Genomic DNA, 18481 nt, shown 5'->3' on the forward strand with positions numbered 1-18481 from the left:
AGAGAATTGGAAGAGTAAAAGTGAGAAAAACTCATGGGTTGAGATAAAAACAGTTTAATAATTTAAATTAAATAATAATAATAATAATATACAAAGCAAGATGTACAATGCAATTGCTCACCACCCGCTGACCTATGCCCAGCCAGGCCCCGAGCAGTGGCGCCCCGGCCAGCTTTTCCCAGTTTATGTACTGAGCATGATGTCACATGGTATGGAATGTCCCTTTGGCCAGTTTGGGTCAGCTGTCCTGGCTGTGCCCCCTCCCAGCTTCTTGTGCACCTCCAGCCTTCTCAGTCGGTAGAGCATGGGAAGCTGAAAAGTCCTTGACTAGTGTAAGCACTACTTAGCAACAACTAAAACATCGGTGTGTTATCAACATTATTCTCCTACTAAATCCAAAACACAGCCCTGTACCAGCTACTAGGAAGAAAATTAACTCTATACCTGCCGAAACCAGGACAATTTCTTTGACTGTATTGTACTCCCATATAGTGATTTTTTTTTCAGTCTGTTTTTTTTATTCCAGTCTTTTTTCTTTACTTGAACAATAAGTTTTACAACATTTGTTTACTGGAGACCTATTAAAATTCCCACTTGAATCAGTTTAATTTAAAAATTCATTATCTATTTTTAACTGCGATTAAGTACTACCCTGTATTATCATACCATTTGAAAAAGACTTAAGATCTTAGGCCTTGAGCCAGTAAGAATATAAAAAGTAAACTAACCTACATAAGATTACATGTTGACTAGTCTAAAAACTTCAGAAGATGACTGAAGAAAAAAAAAATCCGATATTTTTGTTTTGCGATAGGGATTTGAAGAGAAAGTCTACAAGAATATTCTTTTCATGCTGACATTAAAGAAAACAAAAAAACCAAAAAGAAATTATGAACAGAACACACTTGAAAGCATATTAAAGTATTCAATTATGATAAACAGCTTATATTATAGAGAAAAAAGTATTATAAGTAGGATTTAACAAAAATTAATGACCAAATTTATGAAAATAATTTTCATACAAGTAGTTATTACTGGACTTGATGTTTGAAAAAGTAAACATTTAGTTTTAAAATATTCCTTTTTTTGGTCATCAATGATTTACCCATTTTCATCACATAAGATCAGGAAAAGACAGAAAATTAAACAGACATACTAGTGTTTTAGTTGTTGCAACTAGTCAAGGCTGCTTGTACCTAAACACAACCCACACAAAACAAGCAATGTTTAGAATTCAGTAGACAGGTAGGCCCCTCTTAGCGTTCTCCTGTGAGAGCTGCAAGAATCTGATTCTGGAATCTGAATCACTGCTTCTCCACATGAGCACATCAGTGATGGAAATTATTGCCTACACATTATCTTGCTGACCTCAGTATATGTGTGGGCCTTCCTTCATCATTTGTGCTATGACTAAGGGAGTTTTGTGCTTTTTTTAACTGGCCACTTCGGTGTTACATCATGTCTAGACCATGTAGTATATGACGTGCCCGATATGAGGAATTTTATATTGTCCTTGATTTTTCTCATGTCTGATTATTAATTAGCCCCTGTGGAGACCACTGCAAGTATAGACATCATTTCTGGTATCCATCCTAGCCTGTAACTGTTTGGGTATTTTAGAGCAGCTCCTGTATCTTCATACAGCATTATGCCATCATGACAGAGCCCATGGTCTTAAAGTCCAGTTTTTGGCAGATATTTCCCAAATGCCTTATTTTGAAAACTGAGTGTTCTTCTCAATATACTGTTTTTTTAAAAAAAGAAATTTTTTAAAATGCATTTGCCATTTTGGATAGAATTTTGAGGTGAAAGGTCATATATAAAGGGTAATCAGATTTGTAATTTTCCATTCCAAATTTTTTAGCAAACTCTTTGCATAATCCCATGTACATCAGCCTTCAAGAGCACACTGACAGTTGTATTATCAGGTTATTGTTACAGATTTGGCTTCTTACCAACCTTGCCAGCAGTATGAAAAAAGTCATTAGCCTCTTGTAGCAGGGCTTTCCTTTCTTCCATACGGAAGCACACTTCTTCTCGCAACAGACAGATTTTCTGATTTGAAAGCTTTAGGTGTTCTTTTTCTGTATAGTCCTCCGAAAGCAAGATCTTAAGTGCTTCGGCTTCCAGTTGTTCCACAGTGGAATTCCATTTCTAACAGGAAAAATTCCGCTTTAATTAACTACGCATAGAAAAGTAATATACCTGCACAATAATAATATAAATACTGGAAAACATGTATCGCATTTATAGGCCTGAAAGTTATCACCGTTTAAAACAGTATTTCTACTAGGAGGGATTTCTCAGCAAATTATGGTTTTAGTGACAGAGTTTTCAGTGCTGGCATTCTACATTCTTTGACACAGTTTCACAGGCAGAACAGTTACTAGTGTGTCTGCTGGGAAAAATGGTCTGGATAACATAAAGACAAGAAACTTCTACTGGGTAAGATCACACACCCATGACAAACAGCCCCTTAAGTCCAACTACTTAACCAAGAACAAATTAAAATATTGCCTAGATAATAGCTGCTTCCAGTGAGACAATTTCTGCTGAGAGCTGTCTGGTAATGAATTAAATCAAATGACTCTCCCTTATAGTGAGGTGTGCTACCATCCTTGACACTCTCCATTGTACATTTTCCCTGATTTCCTACACAAAAACACAAGTCCGTTCAAAGCACGTCTCTGCCTTATCTGACCATGAACCTTTCTAGTGGCAGTGACAGATCAAAGAGATGCTTTAAAAAGGAAGATCATACTTCAGAATTTCAAGCCACAGAGTCAGAAACATTACTGACGCTTAATTGAGCTAGGTACTTTAAAACTAAGGTGCTTTAAAATGGATTCAGTTGAATCAGTACAAGTTTGCATATAGATATTTTGTCTGCATTGCACCACTTGGAAGCATATTTAGCCAATCAGAACTGATTGTCTATTTGACTCCTATTTCTTTTTTCAGCTACTCATACTGAACTGACTTGTGCTTCTAGTGTACTGACCCAAATGATACATGAAATTTAGGGATTAAATCTTCATGAACAAAACTTTTTTACCTACATTTTTTTACCTGTGATAAATGCTATTACAGTATTCAGTCCCACTATCTTCTTTAGGTTATAAAGAGGTATTGAAAGGCGTATCAGACTAGACAGCCCAAACGGAAAGGAGTTTTACTTTAAGAGAGTCAAGAGAAAAACACCATGTCATCTCTTCCTGTCTTGCAACTACTGCTTTGTTGTTTAGCTGCTTCTTTGATTTTGCTGTGTTTTTATAGAGAAAACTATAAAGTAGTAAAACTGTTACACAGTGTACTTTATCCCTGCTGTGCTTGTCGACACTTAAAATTGGTGCCATATTATGCTGTTCAAAACAAAAGGAGCATCTGATAATACACTGCAATTTCCAATGTCTTAGGTAGCATATTTCCTCCACTTTTCCTGGTAATGAATTAAATAAGAGAAGAACCTTTTTGAAATTCATTTAGCATTTCCTTCCACAGATTTTTATCAAATGTCTGGTAAAGCAGACAGAAAAATATTTAAAAATAAGACAGAAATTTTTTCATTAAAACACTCCAAAGTGTGCATATGGCACAACAAGATTACAGGGTAGGGTCTTTTATTTTCAGCATGCTTAAAGGACGTTAGCCTCACATTTGTTGTTTCTTTTTAGTTAAATTATTGCTAGTGAAAGACACTGTTTTGGAACTTTTCCCTAAAGAAGTAATCTGGTTATTCACAGATCTTTCACAAATAGCAGCAATTCTAATTCCCTCATAGAGTCCCACCATGCTGCTTTATCTTTCTTTGAAGTACAGTAAGCGGGAGTAGACCTATTTCGGTCTGTGTAGTTCAGTGCATTCCTCTTCTGACATTGTCCATTGTTGTGACAACAACTGATATGGTGAAAACACTTGTTCAAAAAGATCAGCAACTCATTTTACATAGACTTCTCCACCAGATGCAGTTATCTCTCCCTCCCTATTGGTACGGACTAGATCTGGAACAACAACAACAACCAAGTGAGAGAGACCCTACAATTCCCAGCATACCCATTGCCCAACATAGCCAAACTTAAATAGTACATGGCAATTCCATCGGAAAGGACTAATTTCCTTGCTGCATTTTAGATTAACTTGAACAGTTCAGGAAAAAGATCTAGCATTACTCACAGGTCACTGAAAAACATCTCAAAATGGAACACACATGCATTCAGACCATGCCTGTATGTTCTTGACTTGAACTTTGGATTCATTTCTGCAGCCTCACAGCACATGAACTAAAGCTGAAACAGAGGGTATTGACATGAGTAACAAAAGTAATTTTAAAATATGAACAAACCCCTGGGAATAAGGAATGTGATGCCTGGTGTGATGTCAATACATTGCAACACAAGTCTCAAAATCATGAATTATATACAAATAACTTTAATCTCTCTCAAAAAACAACTACCAAGGTATATTAAGCGATGAACCTTTCTGTGTGAATCAGTCTGTGGTACTAACTGCTGCAAGTTATAACAGAGACAAATATTTTAGCAAAGTTGAGGAAAAAAAGGATGCACGTTTTATATGATAAATGAGACTCTAAATGTGATTTTAACAAGCAAATTTTCATTAAATTAAAACCAATTTAAAAGGATATTAAAGCTAATTTGGGTATTAAGTAAGCTTTTTGAGGAGAAAAATTTTAAAAAAGACTTCATGCTAATAAACATAAAAGGACTGCTAACACCTTCACTGAAGTAGTAGAAACGTCCCAGATTACAGATTTATTTGATCAGTATCCTAGTTCTGTGCAATGCAACATATTCCTTCATCTTGAAAATCTGACGAATAGAAAAAGGAAAATTATGACAATCCTACTGAGTTTGTAAGTCATTTTTCCACTGTGGTGAATACTCTTCATCTTTCTGCCATGGAAGACCTAAGCAGCTGTAAAAATCTATAAATCTTCATTAATGCCTTATTTAGCTTTTTCATGTTAGATCTACTTTTGCTTTTAACGTTTATTATAGTATTAACAATTAAAAAAAAAAAAAAAGGCCAGCATAAAATAATTCAATAGTGTCAAAATGTTTCAACCAGATTCTAAGTGGTTTGGTAAGAAAACTAATTGCACATATTTCAACAAATTTAGCTTTGCTTCATTTTGAAAAAGAAAGATGTGCCAGAATCCCATCGAGAACTGAGTTCTGGTTATGCTTCAATATACCTGCACTGTATGCCTACAAAGATGCAAACCTGTCTCACTCATGCTAAGCCTTCTTTCCTGCCATAACAGAACCCTTATGAAAAGCCTTCTCAGAGATTTTTCAAGTTCAGCTCTTCCACAAACAAACACCTGAAGGCCAAACGCTACCCATTATATTTTCTTGTATGCTTGTAAAAAATATTGCTGTTTTGGAATATCCTGAAATAAAATTGCACCACTTCCCAAGAAAACACTCAAAAAACCCACCCATATAAGTATTCCTTGAGGACTTGAACTGGACACTTTCAGCTTCCTAGGGAAATAAAGATATATTAATCTGGGGCACAATAAAAGCAAATTTTTTTCAATTTTTTTCATTTTGTCTATTCCTGATAAACAGCTATAGCAAAATCTTTCTTGATTTTTTTGTTTTATTTTTCTTTAAAATTAAAATAACAACCACTTCTGCAATCTGGATGCAATAATCTTCAGCCTGTACTTTTAATTAAGTGAAATCCTGCACTGTATTATTTAATGCACAATTCCCCTTTCATAAAGTCCTGTCTTTGTCTCTCTGCCCTAAGTAATATTCAGCAAGAATGAGGATTTTGAAAAAATTACGGTCTGCTGTGCTGTATTTGTTCCTTTTTACCTGAAGAATTTATCTTGGGAAAAAATATTAAGGAGGTCTCTCCACACACACAGCTTAATTGGCCTATGTATGAATAAGGTGCAGACCCCCGATATCCAATTGAATCAGCACCACAATGTCATCGTCTTCCAATACTTGCAGCTGGAATGACTGGCACCAAATGCATTCCATGGTCAGATTCTAATCAAAATTTCACCTACATTTAAATATATAGATGCTAATGAGAATTAGAAAACAACACTGCAGTTGGGAGCTTTTAACTAGGACTAACAATAATTAACCGATAAAAGGCAAAGAAAGTGCAGTTGAATATGTGCATCTTCATTTTGTTACTATACGCTATTTGTATAATAATAATTAAAAATAATATTTTATGCAAGAATGAAAAATGCATATTTTTTGTGTAACAGGAAAGGAAATTGTCTATAGTTAGCTTAGAAACAGATACAGAAAAACAAAAAAGTTCTGAATTTTTTCAGTGTATCGCAATGTGTAAATTATAATTACAGCAGGCAAGGCTAATTATAAAGAAGATTACTCAACTTGTAGTGGAATTATTTCCTATAAGAGGATTTCACTGCAACAACATTCATAAATCTGTTTGGTACAAGGTGTCCAATAGCAGCTTTTAGGTAATCTTGAAGCACAGGTTAAACTCTGCCTCATTTATACTGAGGCAAGCTTCTTCTCTAACCTTTCACACAAGCTCAAAAAACCAATTTATTATAATAATTTATAGTTTACAATATTCCACGACATTACAACCTTGCACACTGTCTGAGGGTATTAAATGTAGTTAGATTCATTTGCTATCCTACTTGATCGTTACTCAAAATTGGTTCAATTTTCTATAAAACAGCTAGCGACAATTTCATTTTCAGCTTTCTATTTATAAGGAAATGTTTCTACACATAAAAAACCTATACCTTCCATTAACAGGACATACAAACTCAGTGGAAAAATCTTTGTCATTTTTTTCTGTCCTTCAGCCTTCTACATGTTAAATTCGTAAAAGTCTGCCAGTCAGCACTAAAATATTTGTTAGTCATTTTCCCTGAAAGGAACACAAAACCTACTATTACCTTGACTTTTCAATTTGTCAAGAAATGCTTCTGAATTCCTCTGACCTATTAAAGACACATTGCATTGTATGTGGCTATACTCAGTGTGTCTCCTTAGCTTATGTCACTATTCTTACTTTTCCTCACAGTAGTAAGTCTTTTAAACACTTACTTTCACTATTCCGTTTGGCAAGGAAAATGAGCTCTTTCTAGGTCCCTGGATTAATCAGATATTTTTCAAGAGTGTTAAAACTGATGAGGTAAAATTATTGTGGCTTTAAGAAAAGTTTTGAAATTTTTCTGCCTTCAAAAATATCCAGCAAAATCCTGGGGGGGGGGGGGGGGGGGGGGGGGGGGGAGTAGAAATACCTACAACTTTATCTTGTTATTAAACAACTATTGTGGGATAAATAGGCTTTTTTGGTCTATACCATAAACATTTCTTACTTAAAAATAGTAACTTTGGATTCAAACCTGAGAATTTGTGTAAAACTGTCTTCACTGGAACATTCTAGGGTTAAGCTGAGAAAACCTTGAAACACATCTATTTGACTTCAGATTGTGATCCATATAATAGATAAAGTACCACAAGCCAATTAAGTATAAAAATATGTGTTTTCAGAATATATGATAAATTAACCCCTTCTCTCATACTGCGAAAATGTTCACAACTGAACTTTTTTCGAGCCCAACTTCTGCCTGTAATTGATTCATTGGATACATTGGTACATTGATAATTTAGCCCCTGTGAATATCTGAAAGGCTTTTCCCTTCAATAACTATGTTGCAGTATAACTAACTACCAATATAATCGTATCATTCCCTCAAATTACAAATAAAACTGTGCACTAATACAGCTGCAAAGGATTGTGACTTGCTAGGACAATCAATTACCACTCTGTCTGTTGGGAAGTTCAGTGGATGGGTATATCAATGTATTTAACAGTCAGTGACAAAATAGTTGAGAGATGTTAAAAGATAATGCCAGGACAGAGGACAGACTACCAAAAAACAACAACAACCCCCCCCCAAACCATTAACGGGGGGGGGGGGGGGGGGGGGAAGAGGGAAAGGAGCACTCACCCAAGGCAGTGAGATGGCACTACAGGAATATCAGACAGTGAGAAGAACCTGACAGATGAATGTAGATTTGCATCTGCCACACACGAAAGGAATGTTTAGGTAAAAATAAAATTGCTCATAAAGAAAAATTATCTTTCTTTACATGCTTTGTTCTAGCTATCAAAATACAGGAGTGCATTAAAACATCTGCTATGCAGATGAAATGCAATACTTGTCAAACTCCTCAACGGAATGCCAGTCTCAGAAAAACCAGCAAGAAGAGCTGAATAGCCTGAGTTTGCATCCATGCAGAGAACGGTCAAGGAGCATGGCCATCCAGGAAGGCCAGAGACAGAGGAGAGCTCCAGAAAGACATTTAACTGTGAAATAACTTTTCCATATATCTAAACATTAGCTGTGAGATCTGGGGAAAAAAAGCAGGTAAATACAATACTCTCAATCCTTATGTTAATGTCAACAAATACAGCAATTAATACTACTAATTGATAGTGATATTTAATTTGGTCATTAAGAACCATCCTGAAACCTCATTAGAGCATGTTATTACCTAGCATGGCTACTCCAGACCCAATAAGCATGCAGAGCCATAAAACAGAGAAGTACTCTCCATCTTGCTACTAATCCTTATTAAAAGGAGGACTGATTCCAGCATTGTTCAGTCCTGAAAAGTGGCAGAAACTAGACAAAGTGCAAACAATTTAGAATACTACTTTTCTTCATCTCTAAAGTTATTTGGCCACAAAGTGGTGCTAGCAGTTCTTTTTTACCATGCCAAGCACCTCCAATACACACAGAAATGTAACAGCAAGCAGTTAATCAGTGCCAGCTGATATCCCCATTGAAATATGATTTCCTAAATCTGCCTCTCCTCTACTCTCAAATCTTGGGGCTCTGTGTGTGTGTGTCCATTTAATGTTTTGGAGGGTTGAGGGCTTTTTTTCCAATTATGAATCCTTGGTTTTATCTTTGGTCTTGATTATTGTACAAGATAGCGATAATGTTTTCAGTGGTTTCACCTCTTAGCAAAGTGAGGTTCAAGATATTAACTTGACAACGTAATAAACCATTCTCCTTCCTTCTCTCAGCCCAGTCACATAAATAAGGTGTTAATGCTGTAAATCCTTCTTAGGATTGTTAGCCTCTGAACAATTTAAGCAAATCATTTGTCTTGTTCATCTCAATGCAACATGTAAGTAAACATGTATATTTTCTTTGTGTGAAACTGTTCAGATACCAGAACTTTCTACTATCTTACTCTCTATGAGAGCACTTACACTTGCTCTGCATGTCTATTACAAAGAAACTTTTCACCATACCCTCAAAGCTACAGTATACATATGAAATGTTACCTGAGAAGATTCATTTACACCACTTTAGATCCTAACAGAAATCCCAATGTAGTTGAAGACTAGTTTATCAATGCCCTTATTACTTCTAACAGAATGCCATAAGAAATGCCATGCTGCGTGCATTGGTGTAGATGCACTTGAGCTGGGCTATCGATTTTGCCCCCAGCATTGGCATGCCACCCCTAGGCTCATCTCTAGTGAGCCTGGTTTTATCCCCTTCCCCCTTCGAACCTAGTTTAATAAAGCCCTCTCAATGAGCCCTGCCAATTCAACTTCCCAGGTGATTTGAAAGAAAATATAAAATCATTGCTTAATAAAGTTTCTAGTCGCACAAAAACTAGCGGGGTGCTATGTAATAATTAGGAAAGGTCAATTATAGAGATTGAGTACAACCTTTTTTTAAAGTAGGCTCATTTGAACAAAAGAGTTAACTGTAATTTCAGACTTATCAGGACATTTGTGTCATTACAGGGATCAAAGATTGTATCCTAGAAAGTAGTGACCCTGGACAATAGTATCATGTTGTATGACCAACTGAAATGAAAATTTTACAGGAAGAGTGGCTTAAGGGAATTTTGTGCACCCATGTATGGGAATGCAGAGGAAATAATTCTGTTTCCAGGACTAGTAAAATTGTTTTTTTAATATTGTACCTAGTTCTTCACTGGCCTTCCCTAACTTCTGCATGGAATTAGTCAACAGCTTCTCAGAGTGAATACTGCACACAACAGCACTGCTGTTCCAAAATACATATGAAATCAAAATACTTCAGATCAGCGATCAGATGCTGAAGGCCCGTGAGTTGCCGAAGATTTAGGGAATTTCATGTTCTGACATGATATATCTTATAAGAATGGTTTTGCTTAGTCTGTGAGCAAAGATGCCAAGTTCATTTCTAGGTTGTTTTGTATTTCAGTGTATTCTAATCATACAGGTAAAACACTACTTTGTGCAGTGATGACATCTAATATTAATCTCTGCTATCTAACAAATATTTACTGAAATACACATTTGATTGGTATACTTTATCTGAATTTTAAAATCAAGATGCCAGGCTCCTCCTTTATTCTGGTCTCAACATCTGCAGTTCAGTGCTGTAAAAACTAATGCACAAAGCCCCATAACTCAGCTTTCTGAAATATATTTGCAATATGCAGTTCAACCTGGCCACTATTTTTGCACATCATATGCATAACCAAGACGTTCAGTAACATCCACGTAAAGAATTTCATTTCCCTCTGCTAGAATATGCTGCTAGTAAGAACAGCAGAAGGCTAAAGGTAAGATGTTCTAAATCATAAGTCACATGGATGTGTAACAAAAATTTTTAATGCTAAACATTTTTAAATGACCTTAAGAAAAAAAAAAAGGCAATTCAGTAAGATGATATGAATGATCTATTACATAATGTATGGGAGAAGAATTGTTAGGTGAAACTGTAATAATAAGTATTATCATGGCAATAAAGTTAGTTTCTGGATGCTCAACCATGAAAAGGGTTATTATTCTACAAAATGAAAATGCATATTGTTCTCCTTTCTGCATTTACAGTATCATTTCTAATTCAGACAGCAAATTACAAGAATAGCCCTTCAACACCAAACGTGGGGAAGATTAATGATCATTTGGCTAGTTCTAAAATTCAGCAATACTTTAGGACACCTCAAATATTTTTGTGGGTCCCTATTTCTCTGGAAACACCCCACAGCTTACTCATTCACTGTTTATCTTCTGATTTTCTTGTGCCAAAGGTCTGTTCAGGCTTTGCAGCAGATTTTAGCTTTTCATACTCATCTTCCCTAGATGAAGAAAATATGTTTTCTGACATGCTGCTTGGAGAAGCATTAGAAATATTATTGTATTCTGCTTACATGACAACCCTGAAGCAGTTAACTGTAAATTATGCAAACAGGCAAACATGTGACATCTAACTATAAAGCTTACAAGGAAACATAAATGTGAACAATCATAAACCTGTTAGTTGCTATCAACACAGTAGCCTTTAAAAAGACATTTGTTTCTATTGGAATAGGTTTTGGATGAAAAAGGCATTGTCATCTGGGTTATCCAAATACAATTGCTTGAAAATGATACAGTGAGGAATGATCCTGACCCAGCAACAGCACTTACCTGATGATAGCACAATTGAGATATCTAAAAAGAGCTTCTAATAGATGCAATTTACAGCACGCAAATATCCTTTTTTTTATTATTATATCAACATTGTCTTTAATCCCGTCTTGTTTTTATGAGTGACGGTAACAAATTTATTCTCTGGAAAACTGATATTCACAATGAAAATAGTATTTTCAATTACTTTTATTCCCAAGAAATAAATGGGAAAATACCTCTTCCAATCATGTACACAGTTCAGTGACAATGAATTATGGTAGAAATAGCTGGCTTTTTATCCTTTATGAACATTAGACTTCAGTAATACTCTAACAACATTGCTTTTCTTTATTTTTTTAAACATAGTTTAATATGTAAACTACCAGTCTGGAATTTGATCACTAAATTGAAAAACCAACTAAACAACATCAAGGATTACTCTTCTTTTACCTTACCAATAGCTGTTAAAGTTTTAAATAAGAAAAACACTGAGAAACATGGAGGCCTGCATTAACAGAAGTAAAATGAAAAAAATTCTCATTTAGACATATAGAAATATATATCTTATGTACTCATACCAAGTATCTACTCCTATATGTGTTTATTAAATGCCCAAGTTCACATTTTGCTACTAATTTTTAATGTTGCTTCACTGATCAATTATCGTATTACTTACTTTCACTTTGACTTCCATTTCTTCAAGCTCTTGAAGTAACTCTTCATTTTCCAATAGAGATGAGCCTAAGTTTTGCTTGTGAAAATAATCTCTGATGTTTTTCTTGTACCAAGATGTTACCTAAATAAATAATAAAAAGAATTCAGTGAAAAATTTGAGAAGCGACTGTCCATTTATTAAAATATGTACAAGACAGTTTCATCTACAAAAGAAAGCCTAATTTTCATTCCTTTCATTTTTCATTCCTCATGTTCATGCTTTTACTCAAACGTTTGCATTTGTATTATTTAAATGTTAATAAATGCAGAAGAAAAGGATTGTGGTCAAAACAAACACATTGGAATATATGTAACAAAATAGACAAAAATTTATTCATCAAGTATGACCAAATTATAAATTAACACAGTAAAAGAAAAACCAAATTATAGTCACACATAGAATAAACGCATATTTTATAACACAATAAACATTGCACATTTTCCCTAGAATCACTTTAACTTAAAAATATCCCTTTGCGTACAGTAAAAGACTATAAATCTGAGTACTTTTGCAAGAATAAAAAAAAAAAAGGAAAGGAAAAAAAAGTACTAAATGGGCCTTATGACCTAATAGAACCTCTCCATCCCTGGTTTGAAAAACCCAGTTAAGCTATTGAGATAATATTATGTGGAATAAAATTTAGTAGCTTAAAAAAAAATTATTACATCTTACTAGACTTACTTCAGCAAGTATATGCAGCAAACATACGCAGTATACAAGTATATCTTCTAAATTGCACAGAACGACTTGCATTTATTTCTGCTTGATTCACGGTAGGTACCTCTCACTTTCTTTGTAAACAATACATGGCAAGAATTCCTGAGTGAAGCTTTGCATTTTAAAATAGTAGTCAGAATGAGTTGTTAGTATCAAGGAGACTTCCTCCAATCTTTTCGGTCTGGAAAATCACCACTATACTTAAATCATACATGGCATACTAAGAATTACTTTGTCTCTAAGTACTAGAGATTTCAATAGCCAATAGCACACTACAGTTTTGGGGTTTTTTTATCTGCTCATGTAGAAGCTATTTTTAATAAATTTAAACAATTCTAAAAATGAAAGAACCTTTAAAATGTGTTGGAAATATTTTCAGTTACAAATAAAAAATTGGGTACAATATCTCAGGAGTTCAACAGAGCTAGGAAAGTAGACAAGTTGTTTTACTACCAAGCCTTCATTTCTTGAGCATATCCTCCAGATGTATACTTACTGATTGAAACATTTTTCCTGGAAGCAGATTTTCACAGAACATTTACTATGGGTCCACCAAAATACAAATGAATGGAATGGACAATAAGAACTGTGCTAAAAGGTAAAGAAAAACTTCTCTGTAAATTAGGACTGTTCTCTGTATCATGTATCTGCTTAGCAAAACCAACTAGTATTTCTGTAATGCTAGGCAGAGGAAAAAGTCATTCTTTAACCCTGTTATAGTAAAATGTTCACCCCTTTACCACTTGGCAATATTTCTTTCCATTACAGTGAGTTCAATCTGTTGGCTTCCACTACAGCTAATACCGCTGAGTGATTTCACTTGTGCCAGCTTAGCTCTTAAGCAACAGCTGGGAATATTAAGTGCTTTTTACAAAAGAAACCCACAGAACCTTACTTTCAGTGATTTTGGTGGAGGGATGGGAAAGGAGAGAAGGTTAATATATCTGTTTGAAAAAAGACTTTTTTCTTGATTGGTTGAAATCTAAAATCACTTCTGTTCTTCAAAGATCAGATTTTATCATTCATTTACAATAATTATCTGCTCTGTTTGCGATGAATAATCCATATCAGAAATCAAAGGCTCTTCAACATTTTTCTCAGGTTGCTAAACTGCTCATTTTGCACTGATTATGATCCAGGTGATTTCAATGCTTATATATAGTCTTCCATTGCATTCCTACATTTCCCACTGTCAATTCAGAAGGAGAAGCAAGTTTTCCAACAAATAACTGGCGGGGGAGGAGAACCAAACCAACAGCATAGCTTAGCTTGTTGTGGTGGCGTTGGCCTTGACCCAGCTGCCAGACACCCACCCAGCCACTCTCTCAACTCCTCCTCCTTTACAGAACGGGGGGAGAAAATAAAATGAAAAAGCTTGTGGGTCGAGATAAAGACAGGGAGCTCGCTTACCAGTTACCATCACAGGTGAAACAGACTCAACTTGGGGAAATTTAAATTAATTTATTGCAAATTATAGATTTTGTGAGAAACAGACAAAAACTAAAACACCTTCCTCCTACCCAGCCCTTTTCTTCAGGCTTAATTTCACTCCTTCATTCCCAACTCCTCTACCTACCCCCTCTCACCAAATGGCACAGGGGGATGGGGGGTTATGGTCAGTACATAACAGCTCCTCTCTATCACTCCTTCCTCCTCACACTTTTCCCCTAGTCCAGCACAGGTCCCCCAGGGGCTGCAGTTCCTGTCAGGACACCTTGCTCCGGCACGGGCTCTCTATGGCCACAGTTCCTTCAGGGAATATCCAGCTGTTCCAGTGTGGACTCCTCCATGAACTGCAGTGTAGATATCTCCTCCGATGCGGTCCTTTCCACAGGCTGCAGGGAAATGCCTGCTGTGGCGTGGTCTCTCCCAAAACTTCCACATGCTGCAGGGGAATACCTGCTCCAGCACCTGGAGCACCTCCTCCCCCTCCTTCTTCACTGACCTTGGCCTTCACAGCGTTGTTTCTCGCTCTTTTTTCTTTCCCCTCACTCCTCACCATGTCTGTGCAGTGTTTTACCCTTAAATGTATTTTAACAGAGGCGCCACCAGCTCCACTGAGGGGCTCAGCTGTGCTCTGCAGTGGGGCTGCTGAGGAGCCAGCTGGAACCAGCTGTGTCCGGCACGAGGCAGCCCTGGCCTCTCCACACAGATGCCGCCCACCCCTGTAGCCTCGTGCTGCCAGACCTGGGCACTGCACCCAATGCAATTGCGTAGCCGGGGATATTTTCAGAAGGAGGGGAATTCTTGCACATGCCAGTTCAAAGCTCATACACACATACGTTGTCCTGGGCTCTACCAAACCTCTTGAACAGTCTGACACTAATGTGAGACTATAGAGAGAAGGAGCAAATATAGCAGAGAACAGAAATTAAGTAACACGCTTTTCTTTCTAGAAATTATTCTCATTAGGAAAAACTTTGTTTTTTCACTCCCTTTCTTCCTGTATGTGCTAGAACATACATACATGCCATAAATTAAATCTGACCTTATCTCAGGCAGTTTGAACTTGAGCAGCCTGCACTGTGTATTTTGACATACCTACTCTGAACGGCAGGATCAGCTATTCTCAAATAATTTGTGCAGCGCGTTCACAATAAGCTGACTTTTGTTAAATACCAGACTTTTTTTTCAACACAATCATCACTGTATTTGAGTGGCTGATGCTTTACTTACTATCTTAAATCTCAAACAGTATTTTTATCATCAGTATGCGAAGGCATCATCATGGCAATACAGATCTGTCTTGGTTCATCTTGGGGACGTTTCAGTCTCTTCATAACAATACTACCTAAGCCCTTCCCTAACCTTCAATGCATTTATCTTCACAATATTGTTAACGAAGCATCCTTGTCTAATTTAATAAATAACAAGTAGGGCAAAATGGGACCACAGACACATTTTTAAAGAAAAATGCAGCACTTCAGTTTAAAGTCTGGGCTTTAGTGGTTTTTCTATGATCAAGTACAGCCTTATAAAGAAGAGGAATAATAAAATAATCTTTCAGGGGAAAAGAACTAAGTATCAGTATTACCCTGTCCCAGAGTAGCTACTAGTGGCTTGTGATACCATGTTTGTGAAGGACCGTAAAAGGCCCTGGAAATAAAAAAAAACAAACACCACTAAATGTGACGTATACCAGGTGACGTATAAGTTAACAAAAGCCTTTCAAATTGCAATATAGTGGAACAGTCCTTTTCATTTTTATGCTTTTTTTTTGGCATCCTTTTGTTCCTTTTCAAGAAAGGACTTTCTTTACACAACGTTCCCAAATGCAGAAGTTATTTAGAATATTAGCTAATAAGAGTAATCATTTCAATTTTGAAGGGAACGTTTGCAATTATGAAATATTAAAACCAAGTAATCCATATAGGTACATGCGTACTTTGACAAGAATATGTATACTCTGAGGAAACATTATGACTGATCAACAATGGACTGAGTTTGACATGATGTCAGAAACTCATTTGGTTTCAAGGTGTGGGGCTTTTTTTTACATAGGATCAAAGTCTAGGAATCCTATGAAGTTGGCCCATACATGCAAGAGTAGTAAGAAGAACTAAGTTATCACTATCAGGAGAAACAGGACAGGAGATCAGACATTTGGAAACACACAAGAGGAGAAGCGTTGGCCATAATTAAGACAGTGGCAAAATCACTGCTAAGTTCACTGGCACCACAATTTCACCAGAAGTAGCTAGCAGAGGTAGTTTAAGTTGATCTGATTATAGAGTTTTGAATAACTTAAACCCATTTAGGTCTAAATGTCTTAGCACTCATTGTAAAATACAATTTTTTATATTTATGAAAAAAGCCTTTGCAGAATGTGCTGGAATCAAACATGAAGTGAAAACTTCACAGAGGAACTTCATACAACATTTTGATAATTCAAATAGTTTTATGCAATAGATGACAATCTTCAGATTTACCTCCAAACTGAGGAGACAAACTCAGTATTTTCATACTAGCTATCAGTAGCAGTAGCAGCACTGTGCTGAGTAAAGATATTGGAAAAAAATCAGCAAAGAGCGCACCACCAGCAGATGTAGTCCGTGTTTAGACAATTCTTTACAAGTTAGCCACTGCTGTAGATTTCTCCTCATATATGTGCACTTACACACTTGGATTTGCGGATCCTCATTATCAGATGTTAAAATGAAAATCTCCATTTTTCATAACAGAAATTTGCTTTCAAGCAAAGAAACAACAGAACCTTTCCATATCCTACCATACAGAAATTCTTCTAGGCAAGTAAGATCATAAACCTGTCAATTTCCTGTGCAAAGATTACAAGCAAAGAAGAATATCCTGCATTTTTTGGGGGGGTAAAATCCAATGACAGACTTTAATTCACTGAGCTACACTACTTCATTTTTTATGTCAATTAAGCTACCTTTAATGAAAATGAAATAAAAAAGGGAACTGTGACTTACACCAAGATAGTTTGTTTCCCATACATCTGTCTAGATAGCAAATGTGGGTGTACTCACCTGTCCTGAGTTTTACTCAGCTCTTCTCTCTGCCCTTGATGTGACCAAGTACCATGAATAATTTTAATTGTCTCATATATGCATGATCGGATCGATTAAGAAAAATTACTTTCATAAATCTTCTTCCAAAGATAACTAATTATGCACAAAATAGGCCAATCTGCCTCTGATTTTCATTAATGAAAGAGATTATCAGAAAATATGATGATGACACTTCCATAAAAGAAGGTCAGATACCCTTCTCTAAATGTAAAATAAGTACGCTTTCAGATACTGAAAATACTGAAAAAGAAACGTTACTGTTACAATCATGACTATCAGATCATCACGTTCCAATTAGAGATCAAAGGAAGGTGCTGTATTTTTTAGTTCTTCAGAACCAGGTAATAAGCAGCGATATTTAGAGCTGCTTGGCTTTTCTTTTAAAAAAAGCAACCCACAGATTATGCAGCCTTCTGCATTATATAATTATGCCTAGCAAAACAGAGGCAATACAAAAAGCAAAAATGCATTCTTAGATCTTACACAGCAGAGCTCATCTCCAGTAGTCTGCTTTCTCTGTATCCCCTGAACTCCCATTAATGTCAGTGGGAGTTCAATATGCCGTTCTTGCATATGTAGCACCATGAGACATCAAGAGGAGTTCAGTCCACGTACAGAGATCAGAATATTAGTTTTCAGATTTCCTTAGAGGCTTTGAGAGTTTAATTTCTGTCATCACTCAGAAATATATGCATAATGTGTTAGAGGCCAGACAGAGAAATTTTACATAAAGTCTCTAAAAGTTAATTTTCCAGTGTTTGTTTTTACATGTGAATATATTATTTGTCCATGATGCATGCAAATTAATTGTCCATAAATGTACAAATCATACATTATACCAGGTTTGACTCTAATGCAGATACTAAACAAGTATATTCTGATAAGCATGATATTAAAAACTATTTGAATTTGTCCCTCCGTGTGTATACCAGCCTCAAACTGGACGCAGGTATGAGCTAACAATCAGTTAAATACTGGCCACTCTCTTCAGATGATCAGGAAACTTGTCAGTAGAAAACAGTTTCTATACTTTCTCTTTGTAATGTGAGCACATACCTGGGAGGAA

The 18481-nt window shown here is 36.0% G+C and overlaps 1 protein-coding gene across 1 annotated transcript in view; it reads right to left on the bottom strand.

The window, feature by feature from the left end:
• Window positions 1–18481, bottom strand: part of CCDC141 (coiled-coil domain containing 141) — a 106866-nt gene that overhangs the window by 58691 nt on the left and 29694 nt on the right. The window contains 2 exon segments of the mRNA XM_009278616.2: window positions 1960–2154; window positions 12128–12247. Of these exon segments, the coding sequence (XP_009276891.2) occupies window positions 1960–2154; window positions 12128–12247 (315 nt within the window).

Source organism: Aptenodytes forsteri, unplaced genomic scaffold, assembly GCF_000699145.1.
Source record: "Aptenodytes forsteri isolate BGI_AS27 unplaced genomic scaffold, ASM69914v1 Scaffold257, whole genome shotgun sequence".
NCBI classification, from domain to species: domain Eukaryota; kingdom Metazoa; phylum Chordata; class Aves; order Sphenisciformes; family Spheniscidae; genus Aptenodytes; species Aptenodytes forsteri.